This window comes from Podarcis vaucheri (genome assembly GCF_965113315.1).
Source record: "Podarcis vaucheri genome assembly, chromosome: 7".
Classification (NCBI taxonomy): Eukaryota; Metazoa; Chordata; class Lepidosauria; order Squamata; family Lacertidae; genus Podarcis; species Podarcis vaucheri.
In genome coordinates, this window is record NC_138765.1 from 75,557,251 (window position 1) to 75,576,060 (window position 18,810).

General features: G+C 47.6%; 1 protein-coding gene across 2 annotated transcripts in view; it reads right to left on the reverse strand.

The window, feature by feature from the left end:
* The window catches only part of PUSL1 (pseudouridine synthase like 1), a 77,076-nt gene that overhangs the window by 15,793 nt on the left and 42,473 nt on the right, over nt 1-18,810 (reverse strand). The window contains exons 6-9 of one of the 2 annotated variants that reach the window (XR_014221507.1): nt 11,810-11,864; nt 4,609-4,771; nt 2,446-2,887; nt 4-982 (exon numbers count right to left, since the gene is read on the reverse strand). Coding sequence is in view for 1 of the 2 variants with exons in the window: in XM_082230511.1 (XP_082086637.1) it covers nt 2,844-2,887; nt 4,609-4,771; nt 11,810-11,864 (262 nt within the window). In the remaining variant the exon portion in view is untranslated. Of the gene's footprint in view, nt 1-3; nt 983-2,445; nt 2,888-4,608; nt 4,772-11,809; nt 11,865-18,810 lie in introns of those variants that run through there. The other variant, XM_082230511.1, reaches the window with a different exon arrangement.

An 18,810-nucleotide genomic window follows, 5' to 3' on the forward strand; every position in this document is an offset into this window, starting at 1 on the left:
AAGCTGCATGCACAGCAAGCGGTGTGGGCACTGGCCCCCTCCAAAGGCACAGCGGTGCCTGTTCAGATTAGGGCACCTCGGTCAAAGCTGCTGGGCTGAATGTAGCTCCCTTAGATCGCAGCTGGGGCCTGCCAGGCGTTTAAAAACAAATATACCCACAACGTAACTGGCTGTGTTTAACTATATAAATTCTTTATACATCATATAAACATAACTCTTTTCACATTATCTAGTTGAGTAGAAGCAATTAAGGACCAACATTTAGAACAGGAAATACAAATAGATCAGTTCTTATATACGTAATGTCTAAACAGAAGCTTTTGTGTTCCACGTATGTACAAATGAATCGGTGGTTGTATAAAGAATTTATATAGTTAAACACAGCCAGTTACATTGTGGGTATATTTGTTAGTTGAATTTATGTAACTAATGGTTTGATAGTGTTGTGTACGGCATTTAAAAACAAGCACACACACTCTTTCCAATCAGTTTTGCAGTGCTCAGCACAGGAACCCAAAGCTGAGATTGACTAAGCCCATGGTGGGCTATTAGTAGCTCACCAGCAGGTTGTGTTTGGGTCAATAGGCCATTGTGCAAGCCAGGAATCGGGACCGCAGATAACACAAACCGCTAGTGCTGAGTTTCTAACTGGAAGCTTTACCTTATCTAATCTAGTTTATCTAACATGGCTGAACTAATTTGGCAATCTCTTCTCCCCCAATCTGCTAGACAAAGGATGGTCAGGAAACGTGGTCGACAAAACAGGATATAAAAAAACAATTTCTGCAAGATGCTAACAGTAGCTGCTTATTTTGCACAATCAAAATCAACATTTAGCCCTTTTATGTGGCACCCACATGGCTTCACGCATGCTATCTTGCTGTAATCCTCATAACGGCTCTCTAAGGTAGGCCAGTAAAGATCACATCAGTTCTGCAGATGAGGCACAAAAAGCTTTGAAGTGAATGACTGCCATCGACTGCTCTTTTCACGGAGTGAAGCCGCATTGCTGTTGCCGGAGAGCACTGACTTTTTCCTGTAGACAATTGGACTTTAAACAACTACCCATGAGTAGAACGGAAAATTGGACTATGAAACATCTTAATTTGGTACCGAAGCGGGAAGGTCTAAACAGGAAGTCCGCCTTCCGCTTTTGTAAATAGATTGAAGCAAAAACATTGCAAGCTAAAGTCTGGAAAGTCGTTTGTAAAGGACTAAATTTCCATCAGCTAAAACTACCAAACCCCCCTTGGAAGCAGGAGAAGAGGGGGGAAATCTTAGGCTGTTTAAACCTGCAGGAGAGAGAGTAAAGAAAGATAAATTTCCACTGTCTTGAACCTGGGAACGGGGTGTCTGAGACAGACGCTTTGGGGAAGTTCATTGACTGTGAATAAAACGTTTTTTGACAGATAGTTAAAAAAGAGAAACATATTGATTCCAATGTTTCCTTTTGCATTTAAAAGGGAAAAAAATCTGAAAAACAAAAGTAATTTTGTTGCGGGATCTGCTTTCAAAAAGACGGATACAAACAGAAATTGTTTCCTCTAGAGGGAGCTTGTGAAACTGTTGCTGGAGTCGATCTGGGGAATTCTACAGCTGTAGAGATTAAAGATCGTGGGAACCAGACATTTTTTGGATTTCAGTGCTGACTATGGAGAATGGGCTGACCTGTCAAGAAGGGATAAAGATATGGTCAAGTTGGAGTCTCCCCGAGATCTACCCCTCAGTGAGAAAGGAAGGAAATTAAGAATAAGATTAGCAGAAGACAAAGTAAAGTGCAGGTATAAACATGAAGACCTGCGGAAGGGACATGGAAAAGACTTAAGAGCCTCGGATAGAAGGTCACCAGGTTGATGGACTAGATGGAAGGGATGAAAGGACTGACAAAACCCGAGACCAGGAAGAAGAGACGATGGATGAAGATTGGAAGAAAGTTTAAAAATTCATTTAGAGAATTATTGTAAAATTAATGAGTGTTAGAAAAAATGCTGGAATGAAACTATTTGGCTTTAGTAGAAATGCTATAAGGAATTATGTATAAATAAGTTTTAAGTTTTAAGCTTTAGGGCTTTTTATGGTAAGATAAGGTTAAAATAAATTAAGGCAATTTAATGAAAGAATATAGTGAAAGATGGAAAGGATTTGCTGAGATAATTAATAACTAGAATACAAAAAAGGGAGGTGTGAGGAGGTCGATGAAACAAGTTAACGAAAGATAAAGACTTGGGAATATTGGATTTGTTTTTAAATTTTTTGTTTGCTTTTGGTTTTGGTTTTGATGTACTGTGTGTTTTGTTTTTTCTTTTTTCTTTTGTTTTTATTGACTTGTATTGCTTAATTCCTTTTTTGTCTATTTTTTTTCCTTTTCCTTTTTTCTCTCTCTGTAATTTTAAATTCTCAATAAATATCATTTTTTTAAAAAAGTGAATGACTGCCAAAAAGGACCCCCTAGCGCGTTCCTGGCAGAGGCAGAGCTTAACCCCGAAACTGAAGCCAAGACCTCACTGGCCAGGCAAGGCCCAGTCCGCCTCCTGTTACCGAGACAGCCCTGTCCTGTGTTTCCAGGCTTATCACTAGGGACTAGTGTGTTGTTCTAAGAGAATTAAGCAGAAAACAGCCTGAGGTTCCAGTTCAAGAGCTTTGGGTTCAAATCCTGGTTCAAATGTAATTGCACCCTAAGCACACCCCCACCCCAAATGTCTGGATATAGTTTGTTTTGCAGGCATGGGATATTGAAGAATGTTTTACGTATGTATGTAAATAAGTTTAAAGGCATGCAGCCACATAAGAGGAAAGAGGGTGCTCTCCTCCCCTGACCTCTCTCTGTTCCAGTCATGGGGAGTTCAATTAGGCTGCCATTCCGATTCTGCTTCGCTGATCTCCAAGTCTGCAAAGAGAAGAAGAGGGGAAAGACAGGCCTAAAGTCCAGTGTAACTTGGTAGCACTGGGCAGAGTCCACAGTTCGAATCTCAGCTCTGCCACGAACTTGCTTGATAGCCTTAGGCAAGCCTCCAGCCTCCCCTTCTGCAGCTTGAGAGATGAGGATACTGACCTTCCGTACCGGATTGTTGTAGAAACTTATTACAACTAGATGCCCAGGAAGAGGTTCAAAGTTCTATACAAATGCACCCTAATTTTGCAAATCACAACCAATCTTCAGGCATATTTTCCCACCAGCCTTGTTTTCAAAACAGAGACAAAAGAAGCAGAGCTCCAGTTCTCAGAGTGGCTTAATTCTCCATAGGGAACTCTGGGAATTCTTAAGAACCCCCCCCCCCAGCTACATCTCTTCAGTACCCTTAACAAACTACAGTTTCCAGGATTCTTTGGGGAAGCCAGGAGTGTTTGAAGCAGTATGATCTAAACAAATAAAAACGAATCTAAATATCGTCTAAAAATGAGTTTGGCACTGCTTTAAATGTATAGTGCAGCTGGGGCCAAAGAGGGAAAGGAAGATTCCCTCTATCCATGTTTTCCACACAATGCAGACATTTTTAATCACTCTTCAACATTTCCTTCTTTTCTCCTAAGTTAAAAATCTTGAAATGCTTTAGCTTTCCTCAAGGGCACTCTTCTCCCCTCCTGTGATGTCCAGCAACTGGCATTCAGAAGTACTGCCGCCTCCAACTGATGATTTGGTTCCCCTTTCCCAGCTTCACAATACCCTTTCTGAGATATGGAGACTGAAGCTTCCTTATATACCAGGTGAAACAAAGTTTCCATATAATCTAACGACAGGCAGCTGCTCTCCAGGGTCTCGGGCAGAGACGTCTCTCTCTCCTCTGCAACCTGATCCTTTTTAATGGGAGATTTTTATTTCATGTAAGAGGATCTCTGCCCCACGTCCTTCAAATGCAGGCACATTGCAGTTTGGGATAATTAAAATCCAATTCATCACCCTGACACCACAACAGAGAACAAAAACAGTTTGGATTTTCCACCTTGCACACCAACAGATATTTGGCTGGCATGGCTTAAATGCCTCCCTGAAACTCCCCTGTAGATCCTGCCTATGTCTCGGGGGGTGGCTGACAGTTTTAAGGGGGGGGGAGTGTTACTGAACGCAACACATCCAATAGCCTATTGACTTTGCCGTGTTAATTCACACCACAGAACCTTCGGAACACAAAGAATTCCTCATAAAAATCCCAACTTTTAAGAATTCCTTGCACCCTGCAAACTCCAGTTCTCCAACAAAGTGGGGTGATCAGTGGCGTAGCGTGGGTTGTCAGCACCCGGGGCAAGGCAAGTAATTTGCGCCCCCTAACCCATGGATTTGCGCCCCCTAACCCTAACCCCCAGATGTTGCGCCCGGTGCGGCCGGCCCCCTGCACCCCCCATGCTACGCCACTGGGGGTGATAGACAGCACCACAGGACCTACATCTTGGCTGAGGCGCTCTATCTGCCCCTGAGCTGGACCACTTCAGACAGGGGCAACCTGATGGTTGTGTGATGCACGCTCAGTTTTCGATTCATCTGCCTTTAGACAAGGCTGCACAGGGTCTGGGATGCTGAGGGTTGAGCCTGGGACCTTCTGCAGGCAAGGCTACTAAGCTAAGCACCCCCCCTCCTGCGCCCCAGAAGCAAGTGGGGGTTCCCAGACTAACCAGCTTCGCAGTACTCCACATCTTTGAGGAAGAGTCCATCGGGCGGTGCAATGGTGTTATTGGGGTAAGCCATCAGGTCCCTGATCTCCAAAAGCCTTTGCACGTGATGAGGTTCGAGGCGGCCCTGGCCGACGGCCACCAAGACGCCAACCATTCTCCGCACCTGGCAAGGGAAGGAAGGGGAGGGTCAAAAATCAATGCGGCGTCAGATGAGTCCCACAATCTGTACCCATTAGGGCAAATCCAGGGGCCGCACCCCTTCTAAGTCAAGTCAACCCAATAGGATGAATCTATTGTTAGTCCTTGTCCAAGTACAGTGGTACCTCGGGTTACAAATGCTTCAGGTTACAAACTCCGCTAACCCGGAAGTAGTTGCTCCGGGTTCTGAACTTTGCCGCAGGATGAGAATGGAAATCGTGGGCCAGCGACACGATGGCAGCGGGAGGCCCCATTAGCTAAAGTGGTACCTCAAGTTAAGAATGGACCTCCGGAACGAATTAAGTTCGTAACCTGATGTACCACTGTAGAGCTGTTTAAATCAATGGGCTTAAGATAGTTGTGTCCATTCACTTCCATGGGTCTGGCACGGGGTTATATCCAACATTAGACCTGGTCGGAGTTGCTAGACCCATTCAATTGTTTGTTCATTCAAAAGATTTCAGGGCAGTTCACAGAATAAAATACAAGATAAAACACAGAAAATAATTACAACCAAAAGAACAGAACAATAACACACATGCCCTTCTCACAGTTATATTTGAAGGGCTGTAGGATATTAATCAGTAAAAGCCATGGAAGTGAATGGGCATGAACAGCCAATGGAACGCTGTGCAAATGGAATGTGTATTTTATTGACTTACACAATTAAGACCTTTTTTTTTTTGGCTAAGTTCTCGATTTCTTAGGATCCCCCATCGAATAATGACAAACCTCTAAGCCACCAGAGACACCATGGGACTCTAGTTCCCATCAATCCAAGCCAACAGCCAGGGGTGATGGGAGTTGCAGAGCAGCACCATTGGGAAGGCTGTAGGCTCCCCATCTCCCCAATAAATAAATAAAAACTTCAAGACAACAAACATTAAAACAAATATTGACATTGTCCCATTGGATGAAAGAAGAAAATAAGCTTCTGACAATTAAGAGAGCTAGACGACACCAAACCAGATGCCTCCATTGGTTCTAGCTTGCCAGTTCTAAATATGCTTGGGAGCAGTTTTCTGCATTTGTCTCTCTAGTCTAGGAGGGGTCAGATTCAAGGAGGGGGTTAAACAAAACCTCTGGGGTAGAATCTGCCCTGAGCAGCCACTGCCAAGGACAGGAAACAGTCACAGACATTGCTTCCAGGGGCTGCTTGTGGGCTTTAATGCCTTTTACAGTTCTTGCTCAGCTGTAGAAGGTCAGTGGGTGGCCTTGACCAGGCCACTCCCTTTCAGACTGGCCCACCTCGCAGGCTTGTTGTCAAGGTTGTCAGGGGGTGGGGAAGAACGACAGAGTCCCCATCTTGAGCCCCTTGGGAGGAAAAACTTGAAAGAAACAGGCCTTTTCCTCCGACCCAGCAGAGCTGCTTTTATAAAAAGGTCATGTGGGCCAAAGAACCCAGCAGCGCGAGCCTGTCGGTTTCAGAAAGGAAACTTTAGTTCACTTCTCTCTTTCTTTTTGGAGGGAGGGCGGAGGTGAGTGAGCGTGTGAACACCTCGGGTGTCACCGACTTCTGCCCTTGCAGACTCTTGTGGGTGGACCACAAGCAAAGCCAAAATGCTGGGCTCCCCCTGCAACATTTCCCTGCAGCAGGATGTCGGATGGGTAAAAGACGGAAGGGTCGAGGCTCAGTGGGAGAGTTATCTACTTGGCAGAGGATCCCAGATTCAGTCCCCACCATCTGCAGGTAGGGCTGGGAATGCCTCCCTGTCTAAGAACGTGGAGAGGCGCTGCCGGCCAGTGTAGGCAACACTAGTGAGGTGCATCTGTCTCCCTCATCACTGACTCTTAGGAGAACTATGAGGGCATTCCTGTTCCCTATAAGGGCTGGAAGATCCTGCTGTGGCAGCCTTGGCAGGGTAATGCTTTTAGATGCTTAGGCGGTTTCTAAATATGTTTTTATTTCATTTTGAGTTGGGACTGCTTAAACGTTTTGATGTCGCCTGCCCTGGCCTCCGTTGGGAACAAGGGCAGGAGAAAATAAAGTTAATAAAGAAGTAATAATGAATGCAAGAGACAGCTTCCCACATGTCTTCCTGGAGTTGGCAACAGTCTTGTTGGAGTTCGGATCAATGGATAGCTCTGTCGGTCAGAGCGCGGTGCTGATAACGCCAAGGTTGCAGGTTCGATCCCCATATGGGACAGCTGCATATTGCAGGGGGCTGGACTAGATGATCATCAGGGTCCCTTCCAACTCTACAATTCTCTTATTCTATGACTTGCAGCGGTGCAGTGGCAAAGCGCAGAGTCCCTTCCTGATAGTCACAAGCCATGCCCCCTTTGAAGATTATAGTGATTTTATAATCATGAAATACTAATAATAATGGATACATTCCAACCATCAGCGCATATCTCCACGTGTTGCCTTTCGGCTACATCTACTATTTTTGTGGGGAAAAGGTTTTGGAGGTCTCCCAACATCTTCTTTCACAGCAACGTAAAGTTGTGTCTAACTCGAAAGTCCACTGCATGCAACAGAACTTGCCCCCTGCTCCCTTGAAACCAAAGCCTTTTGTGCTTCCAGTGTTCCTAAATGCTGAGCTTTGGGGCATGCATACTCTTGGGCGTTCTTCCTGCGCGCCTCCTCCAGAGGGACTCTAGGAGCCAATCCTCAGTGGCTGACTCACCTCCTTTCACTTTGATTGGCTCCAATCAGCCCAAAACATGGAAAGACCTCTTCTCAGTGCCCAAAAACCTTTCTTTTTGTGCTGATTGGGCGATTCTTGGACCCAGGAGACAGAAACCACTACATCACAGCTGGTTTGATGCCATTCCCAGGGAAGGGAGGGAGGGAGACGTGTCAGCCTGGGACCTGGGAGGTAAAGGTAAAGGGACCCCTGACCATTAGGTCCAGTCATGGCCGACTCTGGGGTTACAGCGCTCATCTCGCTTTATTGGCCGAGGGAGCCAGTGCACAGCTTCCGGGTCTTGTGGCCAGCAAGACTAAGCCGCTTCTGGCGAACCAGAGCAGCGCACCGAAACGCCGTTTACCTTCCCGCCAGAGCGGTACCTATTTATCTACTTGCACTTTGACATGCTTTTGAACTGCTAGGTTGGCAGGAGCAGGGACCGAGGAACGGGAGCTCACCCCGTCGCAGGGATTCGAACCGCCGACCTTCTGATTGGCAAGTCCTAGGCTCTGTGGTTTAACCCACAGCGCCACCAGCATCCCTTAGGGTTAAACCACAGAGACCAAGACAAACCTGGGAGACCAAGGTTCAAATCCCCACGCAGCCATGGGGCTCACGGGGTGACCATGGGGCCAGTCATTGCCTCTCAGCGTACCTTACCTCACAGGGTTGTTGTGAGGATAACGGGGAACAAGATGGTGGTTCTGTGTGGGCCTCCTTGGAGGAAAGGTTTATGAACCTATGAATGAATGAATGAATGAATGAGACTGTGGAGGTGGAAATGAAGGTGTGGAACAACAACACCTCAGACAAACCAAAAATAGCAGCCGCCCCTCTGTGAGATAACTTGGAAGGAAAAGGATGTGGTTCCATCTGCCTCCCTTGCAGCCCACATTCAGATGCAGGCTGTGGAAATCTGCGAGACGGCAGCTTTCTGGACCCTTCAGGAGGTTGCAGTTTTGGTGTATTTGCAGGGGCTTTATATACTCTGCTCTTCCACCCGGGGAAGGCCGCCCAGAGTGGCCAGTAACTAAACATTTCCTTTATGTAAATGTAAAACCCCAACCACCGCCACCAAATTACAGCACTCCAAAAGTTCAAGGAGGGGACAGCGGATGGCGGAAGAAGAGCAGGCCCTTTTGCATGCAAAGAGCACAAGGCACTCTGCGTAGGGCTGGGAAAGACTCCCACACAGCTGCTGCCAGTCAGAGTAGATGATAAGGAGCACACGGGACAAATGTTCTGACCTAGTGTAAATATAGCTTCCTGGGAGAGCATGCCAGATCTAAGGCTATGCGCATAAATTCCTAGTAATTAAGGAGGAAGGGCGCCATGTTGCTCAGTGGGTGGAGCATTGGTGCTGCATGCCTAAGTTTCAACCCACCACATCTTTAGGAAGGGCTGGGAAAGACCCCCCTGGAGGTGGCCATAGGAACACTGGAAGCTGGTTTATTACTGAATCAAACAGCTGGCCCATCTAAGCTCAGTACAGTGGTACGTTGGGTTACATACGCTTCAGGTTACAGACGCTTCAGATTACAGACTCCGCTAACCCAGGAATAGTACCTCGGGTTAAGAACTTTGCTTCAGGATGAGAACAGAAATCGGGCTCCAGTGGTGCGGCAGCAGCAGGAGGCCCTATTAGCTAAAGTGGTGCTTCAGGTTAAGAACAGTTTCAGGTTAAGTACGGACCTCCGAAACAAATTAAGTACTTAACCCGAGGTACCACTGTATTGTTTGCACTGATTGGCAGCAGCTCTCCAGAGTTTTCAAGGCAGGGAGTCTCTCCCAGCTGGGATTGAACCCGGGACCTTCTGCACGCAAAGCAGATGCTCTGCCACTGAGCCACAGCCTTTCCCCAAGGTTGGTACAGATGGGACTGAGCTAGATGAGCCAGTGTAAGGCAGATTCCTGTGTTCCTCAGGAGTAACTGCAGCTCAGCAGCACACAGGTTCAATCCCTGACATCTCTGGCCAAAAGGACCAGGTAGGAAAGATACTTGACTGCAGCTTTCAGCAGTCCCAACCTCTAGGATGCTCTAGGATGCTGGAGTCCAGCAACATCTTGAAGGCCAGAGGTTCCCCTCTCCCCGAATACTGCAGGGTTCTTGGGGGAGCCACAGGGCAACACAAACAGCACTTCTAGCATTCACCACCAGAGGGCAATGCCCTCCTACACTTTGATGCTTCTATTCAACATTTCCCATTTAAATCTCTCTCTCTCTATTCATGCCATGCATTTAAAGCACATGGCTTCCACTCAAAGTACTTTCCTCCTTACAGAGCTACAATTCCCAGTGCCCTTAAACTACAGTTCCCAGCATTTTTTTGGGAACTATTTAAATGTGTGTCAAGCGCACTTTAAATACATAGTGTGGATCTGCTGTTTCCTGTCTAGGGTGCTTTGGATCTGTACTTTATCTAACCAAGGGCAAACACTGATGCCCATTCACCAAGTACTGACATGCCACAGCGTGGGCATAAAACCAGAGGGGGGCAGCAGTGAGAAGACTGTCAGTTTCCTTGAGTTTCTGATCCAGTGTAGATGTTCCATTTAAAGAGTGAAATAAATCTCAGCCCTTCGTTGGATGAGGCTATGAGGCAGTGTTGCATAGACACTTGCCTCAAAAGAAGATTTTGCAATTTGAACACTGTGCCCAAGGCAAGCTGGACTCTGCAACCCGCATCAGCGATATAAATTACCCCACTGTATTATTCGTCCTAAGTGTAAGTGCAAAATTCGTGTAAGTGCAAAAAGGGAGGCTAGTGTCCTACAAATCATGGGAAACAATCAAGAGGTACAGTAAACATTTTTTTTGAGTTGGGCAGCAGTGGGATCTGTCTGCAGAACTGATGGGAGTACTAGAGACATGCCCATCTCAACTTCAAGCTCCCAAACTTTCTACAGCGAATGCCATTGATCTAAGGAACTGCCTATTCTGGGCTAAGAAAGCAGGGGAAGCTACCAGCTGCCACCATGCAAGGACTCTTTCATGAAATGTGCTCAACATGGAAACTACCAGGCTGCAAAAGGGAAAAGCTGATGGTTTGTGTTATGTCCAACAGCCCTGACATGGCAGCTATTTTGCAACAGGCACTCACAGCACCCTCTCAAAACTTTAAACATTGGCCCCCAAAAGACCGCCGGCCCCTTCTTTAATCCAAGATTAGGGAGTCCTACAACAACACAGGTGTTGTTGGGATGCGGGTGGTGCTGTGGATTAAACCACAGAGCCTAGGACTTGCCAATCAGAAGGTAGGTGGTTCAAATCCCCGCAACGGGTTGAGCTCCCGTTGCTCGGTCCCTGCTCCTGCCCACCTAGCAGTTCGAAAGCATGTCAAAGTGCAAGTAGATAAAGAGGTACCGCTCCGGCGGGAAGGTAAACGGTGTTTCCGTGCGCTGCTCTGGTTCGCCAGAAGCGGCTTAGTCATGCTGGTCACATGACCCGGAAGCTGTATGCCAGCTCCCTCAGCCAATAAAGCGAGATGAGCACCGCAACCCCAGAGTCGGCCATGACTGGACCTAATGGTCAGGGGTCCCTTTACCTTTACCTTACAACAACACATTCCAAGTCCTAACACACACACACACACGTAAAAAAGTGAACTTGGAATCTCTGCTGCATTCTTTCTCCTAAATATAAAGTACTATTCTAGTCCTTTATATTCCGAATGAAGGCCTGAATTAAAATGGAGCGAAGGAGGCTGTCTTACACCATGTTGGAGCGTTGCTCCATCTAGCTCAGTACTGTCCACACTGACTGGCAGCAGTTCCCCACGGTTTTCAAGGCAGGGAGTCTCTCCTAGCCTTACCTGGAGATGCTGCTGGGGATTGAACCCGGGACCTTCTGCATGCAAAGCAGATGCTCTGCCACTGAGCCACAGCCTTTCCCCAAGTTGGCACAAATGAGACTGAGCTAGATGACCCAGTGGTGGCAGCCACCGGATACGGGGATTAAACCAATTCACAGCGAGGGATCGGTCTAGCAGTACTGGTCACAATGGCTATGTAGAACTTCCAGGTTCAGAGGCAGTTTACAGGGAAGCAGCAAAGGGAGTGAGTTATCACCTTCGTGTCTTAGATTCCCAAATCAGGATACCAGCTCAACAACATTCTACAGTTCATAGAGTCGTATCCAAAGATCACATAGCACAACTGACTCCCCAGAGCAGGATCTGCTGTGCTACCACACAGAGAGACCATCTGATGAAGCTGATCTGCTTCATGTGCAAACTACCAGGTCACAATATGGAGAAGGTGTTCAGAGCAGGACCCAAAGATACCAAACGCTGAAGATAAAAAGGGAGTGTAAAAACTGGGTTCAGGCCAGTTTAAAGCTGGCTTTTGTGGGGAGTTAGCTTTCACAGTACCTGTTTGTAGAGAAAAGAGGGGGCCGTAAACTCCATCTCCCAAAACCTCAGATGGCTGGAAAAAAGCAAAAGGGGGGGGGGAGTTAGAGATAAAATGATCAGGATGGACAGAAGGAAGCACTTTTTCAACACTGTGCACTGTTCAACTCCGGAGCTCGCTTCTGCAGGATGGATTTTTGCTACCACTCTGGATGTTCCCAAGACCTCCTGAAGAAGGAGGTGGGCCCATCAGCTGACAGGCAGGAGTAGTGCATCCTTCCTCCAATAGCACCCAGAAAAAGAAGAAAAATCAGTTTCAAAAATGAGTTTCCCAGCTGTTGCTTTGCTAGAACAAGGCATGCTCTCGCTGCCTATCAGCTGACTGGCACTGAGGGCGCACCTTGCTCCAACAAAGAAGCTCACCGTAAGCATGCATGCATGTGGGGCAGGTGGGTGTGCTAAAGCCGGATTCGGACTGTGGGCTGGAGCATCCCCACCCATGTTGTCAGGCCAGATTGGTGGCAGCGGACCAGCTGTTTCGCGGGGCTGCTTCTCCACCATCTCGCCGGCCCTGATGAAGAGTCAAGAGCATTTTGATGCCCAGCAGACCCAGCAGCACCCTTCACTTTAGCAGTGAGGGTCAGGAATGGAGCCTCCAGGGACAGAGGGAGTATGCTTCTGACCACCTGGGCACAAGCGACAGGGGTACAGCCACTGCCTTCATGCTGGGGGCAATCCGATGTACGCAGGGCAAGCTTCTAATAAACCAAGCAGCTCAGAAGCCACTTCAGCAGCATATTTTAAGTAGGAGTGGATGGATCTGTCGATTTCTACTCAGTGCCACTTTCATATGTGGAGTTGATACTTTTTAGTTGATTTTCATATGTAACAATTTATTTCTTGCTGCATTAGAGGATATTTGGACTAGCTGTTCACTAGGGCTCGCAATACGGAATTCCTTGTGTATTTTTTCGTAGCTGATTATTATGGGTAGTGTTTGTTTTGATGCTAAAGATGTTCAATGTAGTTGGTAATTCTGTCTTACAGAATTTGGCAGTCCTCTTGGTTTTTTGTTTTGTTTTGAAAGATTAGGATGTTTTCACCCAGGTCACAAACCATTTAGAGATGTGTTTAAATATAACTTTGGAACTCCCTGCTTATTAATATCAGGCGGTACCTTCTTCAACACCTGCTAAAAACGTTTCTGTTTAGACAAGCCTGCCCAATTGTTGTTATGAACTTTCATCTGTTTCTACTATATTATCAATTTAGATTTTCAAAAGTCTGAAATTATTGTTGTTAATTTTCCCTATAGGTAATATTATCATTTTATCCTTTTTGTAAAATCCCTTTGGGGCTTTGTTTTTCAATCTTTCAAGCAATTTATAAATCTTATGAAATAAATAATACAAATATAACATATAAGCAGTATATAACTTGTCCAAGTGGACAATACCGTATTTTTTGCCCCATAGGACGCACCGCCCCATAGGACGCACCTAATTTTTTTTTGGGGGGGGGATAAAGAAAAAAAAATTCCCCTCCCCAGGCACGGGGCAGGCGCGGGGGAAGCCCGAGCTTCCCCCGACCCCAGCCCCCAGAACAGCCTGCTATCTGCAAGACTAGGGAGCTGCGCCGGTCTCCCCAGGCTTGCAGAGAGGTACGCGAAGCCCAGGGCGCTCTTCAGCGTGCACCAGGCTTCAGAATGCAGGCAGCTCTGCGCTACCCTCTGGAGCCCCGCGCAGCTTCGCACCGGGATCCGGGAGGGTTGCGCGGAGCTGCAGGAAGCCCTGGAGCGTAGGCAGCTCCGCGCCATCCTGCAGAGCCCCGCGCGGCTTCGCCCCGGGATCCGGAGGGTGTCGCGGAGCTGCAAGAAGCCCTGGAGCGCAGGCAGCTCCGCGCTACCCTCCGGTGCCCCGCGCGGCTTCATGCCGGGATCGGGAGGGTGGCGCGGAGCTGTAGGATCCCATGGAGCTCAGGCAGCTCCGCGCCACCCTCCAGAGCCCCGCGCGGCTTTGCGCCACCCTGCGAGGCCCCGCGCGGCTTCGCGCCGGGATCTGGGGGGTGGCGCGGAGCTGCAAGAAGCCCTGGAGCGCAGGCAGCTCCGCGCCACCCTCCAGAGCCCCGCGTGGCTTCGCGCCGGGATCGGGAGGGTGGCGCGGAGCCGCAGGAAGCCATGGAGCTCAGGCAGCTCCGCGCCACCCTCCAGAGCCCCACGCGGCTTTGCGCCGGGATCAGGAGGGTGGCGCAGAGCTGCAGGAAGCCCGGGAAAGCCTGCATTCTCCCCATAGGACGCACACACATTTCCCCTTCATTTTTGGAGGGGAAAAAGTGCGTCCTATAGGGCGAAAAATACGGTAACTAAAATCCAGGTCGGATCCATCTCATTTCTGTGTATAAGGGTGGTGGTGTTTTTTTGAAGTTAATATTCACACTATTTTTGTATGCCTTTTTCAAAAAACATTTCCGCACACGTTCTACCATTTAAAAAACACCAAGACTTCAGATTTAGCAAGCATTTTGACATATTGTCTGAGAAGGTAATGGCAGAACTCATAGACGTGCATATGTTAAAAAGTAACTGCTTTCTGACCAGCATGTTAAGTCCAGGAAACATGAATTGGGGCGCTTTGCTTTAAAAAGAAAAAAAACTGCAAGTCAGAAGAAATACTTTAACATTCTCCATTTTTTGAGTGCTGTGTTTGTATAATCTCCTCTGGCAAAAAAAATAAATAAAAATGAAAATCTGGGTCCGTCTTAAGGCAGAAAAGGAACTCATTGGACCTTTGTAAGTGGAGGCTGGTCCATCAGGGCAAAGGGGGCCCCACCAAGCGCAATCTGGACGTAGCCAGCCACCACCTGCCTGTCATCTTACAACTTGTCCGCTTCCACCTCCCTTAAGTTTCAGGTGCAGTCCTTGCAGAACTCAGCAGGGAGTTGGCAGAACCAAACGTTGGCTCTGGCGCCACCTACTGTTGGGCTCCCTGTCTTCCTCTGCACCAGCTCCAATGGGCACCACCCGCCTTTTGCCCATGAGAGTGTTCGTTATGCTCAGGTCCACCTTTTGCAGGTTTTCCAGAAACATCTGCCTGCTCACTGTGGGGACAGGAAGCTGGGCTTGATGGGCTGTAGGCCTGAACCAGCAGCCAGGCTCCATTAGCAATTTGTGATAATATATACAATGGTAAAAGGTAAAGGTAAAGGGACCCCTGACCATTAGGTACAGTCGTGACCGACTCTGGGGTTGCGGCGCTCCTCTCGCTTTATTGGCCGAGGGAGCTGGCGTACAGCTTCCAGGTCATGTGGCCAGCATGACTAACCGCTTCTGGCGAAGCAGAGCAGCGCACGGAAACGCCGTTTACCTTCCCGCCGGAGCGGTACCTATTTATCTACTTGCACTTTGATGTGCTTTCGAACTGCTAGGTTGGCAGGAGCAGGGACCGAGCAACGGGAGCTCACCCCGTTGCAGGGATTCGAACCGCCAACCTTCTGATTGGCAAGCCCTAGGCTCTGTGGTTTAGCCCACAGTGCCACCCATGTCCCTATATACAATGGTACCTTGGGTTAAGAACTTAATTCCTTCCAGAGGTCCGTTCTTAACCTGAAACTGTTCTTAACCCAAAGCACCACTTTTGCTAATGGGGCCTCCCACTGCCGCCGGAGCACAATTTCTGTGCTCATCCTGAAGCAAAGTTCTTAACCCGAGGTACTATTTCTGGGTTAGCAGAGTCTGTAACCTGAAGCATATGTAACCCGAGGTATCACTGTACTGTACTTTTCCGTATATAAGACTAGTTTTTTTCCCTTTAAAAATTATGCTAAAAAATGGGGGCTGTCTTATACATGGGTAGAGCACAGTGCAAACTTCTTACATTTGAGTCCCCCAAAATAGGGGGTGTCTTATACACAGAAAAATACGGTCTCTCTCTCTTTGTGTGTGTGTGTGTCTTACATGAATAGTTAAATATAAATCTTTAAACTTGTCAGGCTGGCAACACTTGAACAACAAATATTATTCACAAACTCCTCCAGACGGCGCCTGCATGAAGTCCCCACACCTCTCAGTTTCACAGTCAAGATAGAAGTAACTGAATAACCAGCCAAATGCCAATTTCCAACTGCCACCTCCTTTCCCCAATACCATCTATTCCTTGTGAAATACATTCCCAATGAAATTACATTACAAAATACTGACAGGCTCTTCTTTTTTTGGAAGGGAGGGAATTGGGAGCCGGGGTCAAGGCCCCCTGGAGTCTGCTTGCGTGCGAGAACAGAGGACAGCGGCCCAGATTAAGGGCTCCGGCCTGCTTTTAGTGACTCATGAAGAGCCCGAGGCCTCTGCCTAAATCTCTCAGTGACCGAAAATATAAGCGATTCAGCCTTAATGGGAAGCAGGCGCAACAAAGCATGATCGATAGGATGCTCCCTCCCGCCTCCCCGCTTGCGAGGAAAAAGGATTATGGTTCCACTTAAAATCCTTCTTAAAAGCTGGGAGGGAAATGATGGGTCCAAATCTGAGAGCCGGCAAAGAGCACCCCAAATCTATCTTCGGCCTCAGTGCTTGGGATTAATCTGCCAATTGGGGTCTTCGTTTTTTTCACAGGGCAAATTGGGGCAGGCTGTAAACTGGCAAGGTGTATTAAAGGCTGTTGTCACTGTTTCTCGGTGTTTAGTTGTTTAGTTGTGTCTGACTCTTCGTGACCCCATGGACCAGAGCATGCCAGGCACTCCTGTCTTCCACTGCCTCTCGCAGTTTAGTCAAACTCATGTTCATAGCTTCGAGAACCCTGTCCAACCATCTCATCCTCTGTCATCCTTTTCTCCTTGTGCCCTCCATCTTTCCCAGCATCAGGGTCTTTTCCAGGGAGTCTTCTCTTCTCATGAGGTGGACAAAGTATTGGAGCCTCAGCTTCAGGATCTGTCCTTCCAGTGAGCACTCAGGGCTGATTTCCTTCAGAATGGAGAGGTTTGGTCTTCTTGCAGTCCATGGGACTCTCAAGAGTCTCCTCCAGCACCATAATTCAAAAGCATCAATTCTTCAGCGACCAGCCTTCTTGATGGTCCAGCTCTCACTTCCATACATCACTACTGGGAAAACCATAGCTTTAACTATACGGACCTTTGTTGGCAAAGTGATGTCTCTGCTTTTTAAGATGCTGTCTAGGTTTGTCATTGCTTTTCTCCCAAGAAGCAGGCGTCTTTTAATTTCGTGGCTGCTGTCACCATCTGCAGTGATCATGGAGCCCAAGAAAGTAAAATCTCTCACTGCCTCATGGATCACTGCCTTGCCGTGGCGAAGGGGCTTGAATAACTCAGAGAAGCTATGAGCTATGCCGTGCAGGGCCACCCTAGATGGACAGGTCATAGTGGAGAGTTTTGACCAAACGTGATCCACCTGGAGCAGGAACCGGCAAGCCAGTATCCCTGCCAAGAAAACTCCATGGACAAAGACAACAGGCTGTCACTGTTAGCTCTTGTCTTTTGTTCACCGTCCCCCAAAAAGGCTGTAGAGCAAGCTTGGCCAAGTTTACTCCCAACCCAAGGCTTACTTTGGACTGAGGGGCTAGAAGCAGTCACTGCCTGCTTCATCCACATGGAGGGCTTGGCAGAACCAGCCTTGAGGACCAGTAATTTTAGTTTTAATTTTTTTTAAGCCACCACTTGCTTATTTGTGTGGCAGGGTTGCCAGAACAACCCTTGAGGACAAATAACAAAAAAACCACCACTTGCTTATTTGCAGAACAATCTTTAAGGATGCGTTACATTTTCACTACTATTACTAATAATAATCCACTGTGTATTTATTTGTGGGGAGGGTTTGCCAGAAGAATCTTGAGGACTAGGAACTTAAAACAAAAACGGAAACACCACCACCATGGAAGTCAAAAGGTTTACGTTTTATGCCGACTTGCAGGATCCATGGCATGTTGTTTTCCAGGCCTCCCGCTTCTAACAATTCAGCCAAAAATAAATAGTGCTGACAAGGGAGAGGGTGGGATAATAGGTCTGTAATCACCTAGCATGTGATTTCATGAGGGAGGCAGCTATCCATCCTCTCTCTCTCTCTCACTGGACTCTTTCAGATGGGTTTTTAAAAGAATGTGATTTCCTCGCTCAGCAGTCTAGGGTGGGCTAACAGAAAAGTCAGCAAATCTGACAGCGTTTAAAGCTCAGAGGGTTTCTAGCAGTCAGGGAAACCGGGCAGGCGGCACAGCCAGGTGGTAAAGCTTCGCCTGGACTGTACCACTTCCAGCAGCGCCATGGGGGGGGGGTGAGAAAATATGGTGGAGACCAAATCTGCCCCCTGCCCTGAATTCATCACTCCATTCACAGGCAACATTTGGGGAGGGGGCATTCCACTAATTGTTACTTTTTCATGTTGCTTCATGATGCCACCACCCTGGTAAAATCTACCCGTGCCAACACAAGGAAAGTATAATTTATTTATTGTATTTCACAAAATTTATATGCCACTTACAGTCATACCTTGGGTTACAGACGCTTCAGGTTGCGTTTTTTCAGGTTACGGACCGCCGAAACACGGAAGTACTGGAACGGGTTACTTCTGGGTTTCGGCGCTTGCGCAAAAGCACTAAATTGCGCTTTGCGCATGCACAGAAGCACTGAATCGCACCCTGCGCGTGCACAGGCGCGGGTTGCAAACGTGCATCCTGCATGGATCATGTTTGCAACCCGAGCGTCCACTGTAGTTTTAAAAAAACCTAAAACTAAAACCTCAAAGCGGTTTCCAAAAAGAATGAATAATCAGTTTTAATCATCATCATCATCATCCCCCTTTAAATATATCCAATGAGAGAACAATGAACAAGAACATCAGAAAATCCCTGTAGGATTGGGCCAAAGGATCTGGTCTTCACAGCAACAAACAAGATGTTCATCAGGGAAGCCTGAAAGCAGGACCTGAGTGCAAACAACAGCACTGTCCAATTTGTGATTACCAGAGACTGGCATTCAGGAGCATTTCTGCTTCCAGCTGTGGAGGCAGAGCATAGCCATCGTGG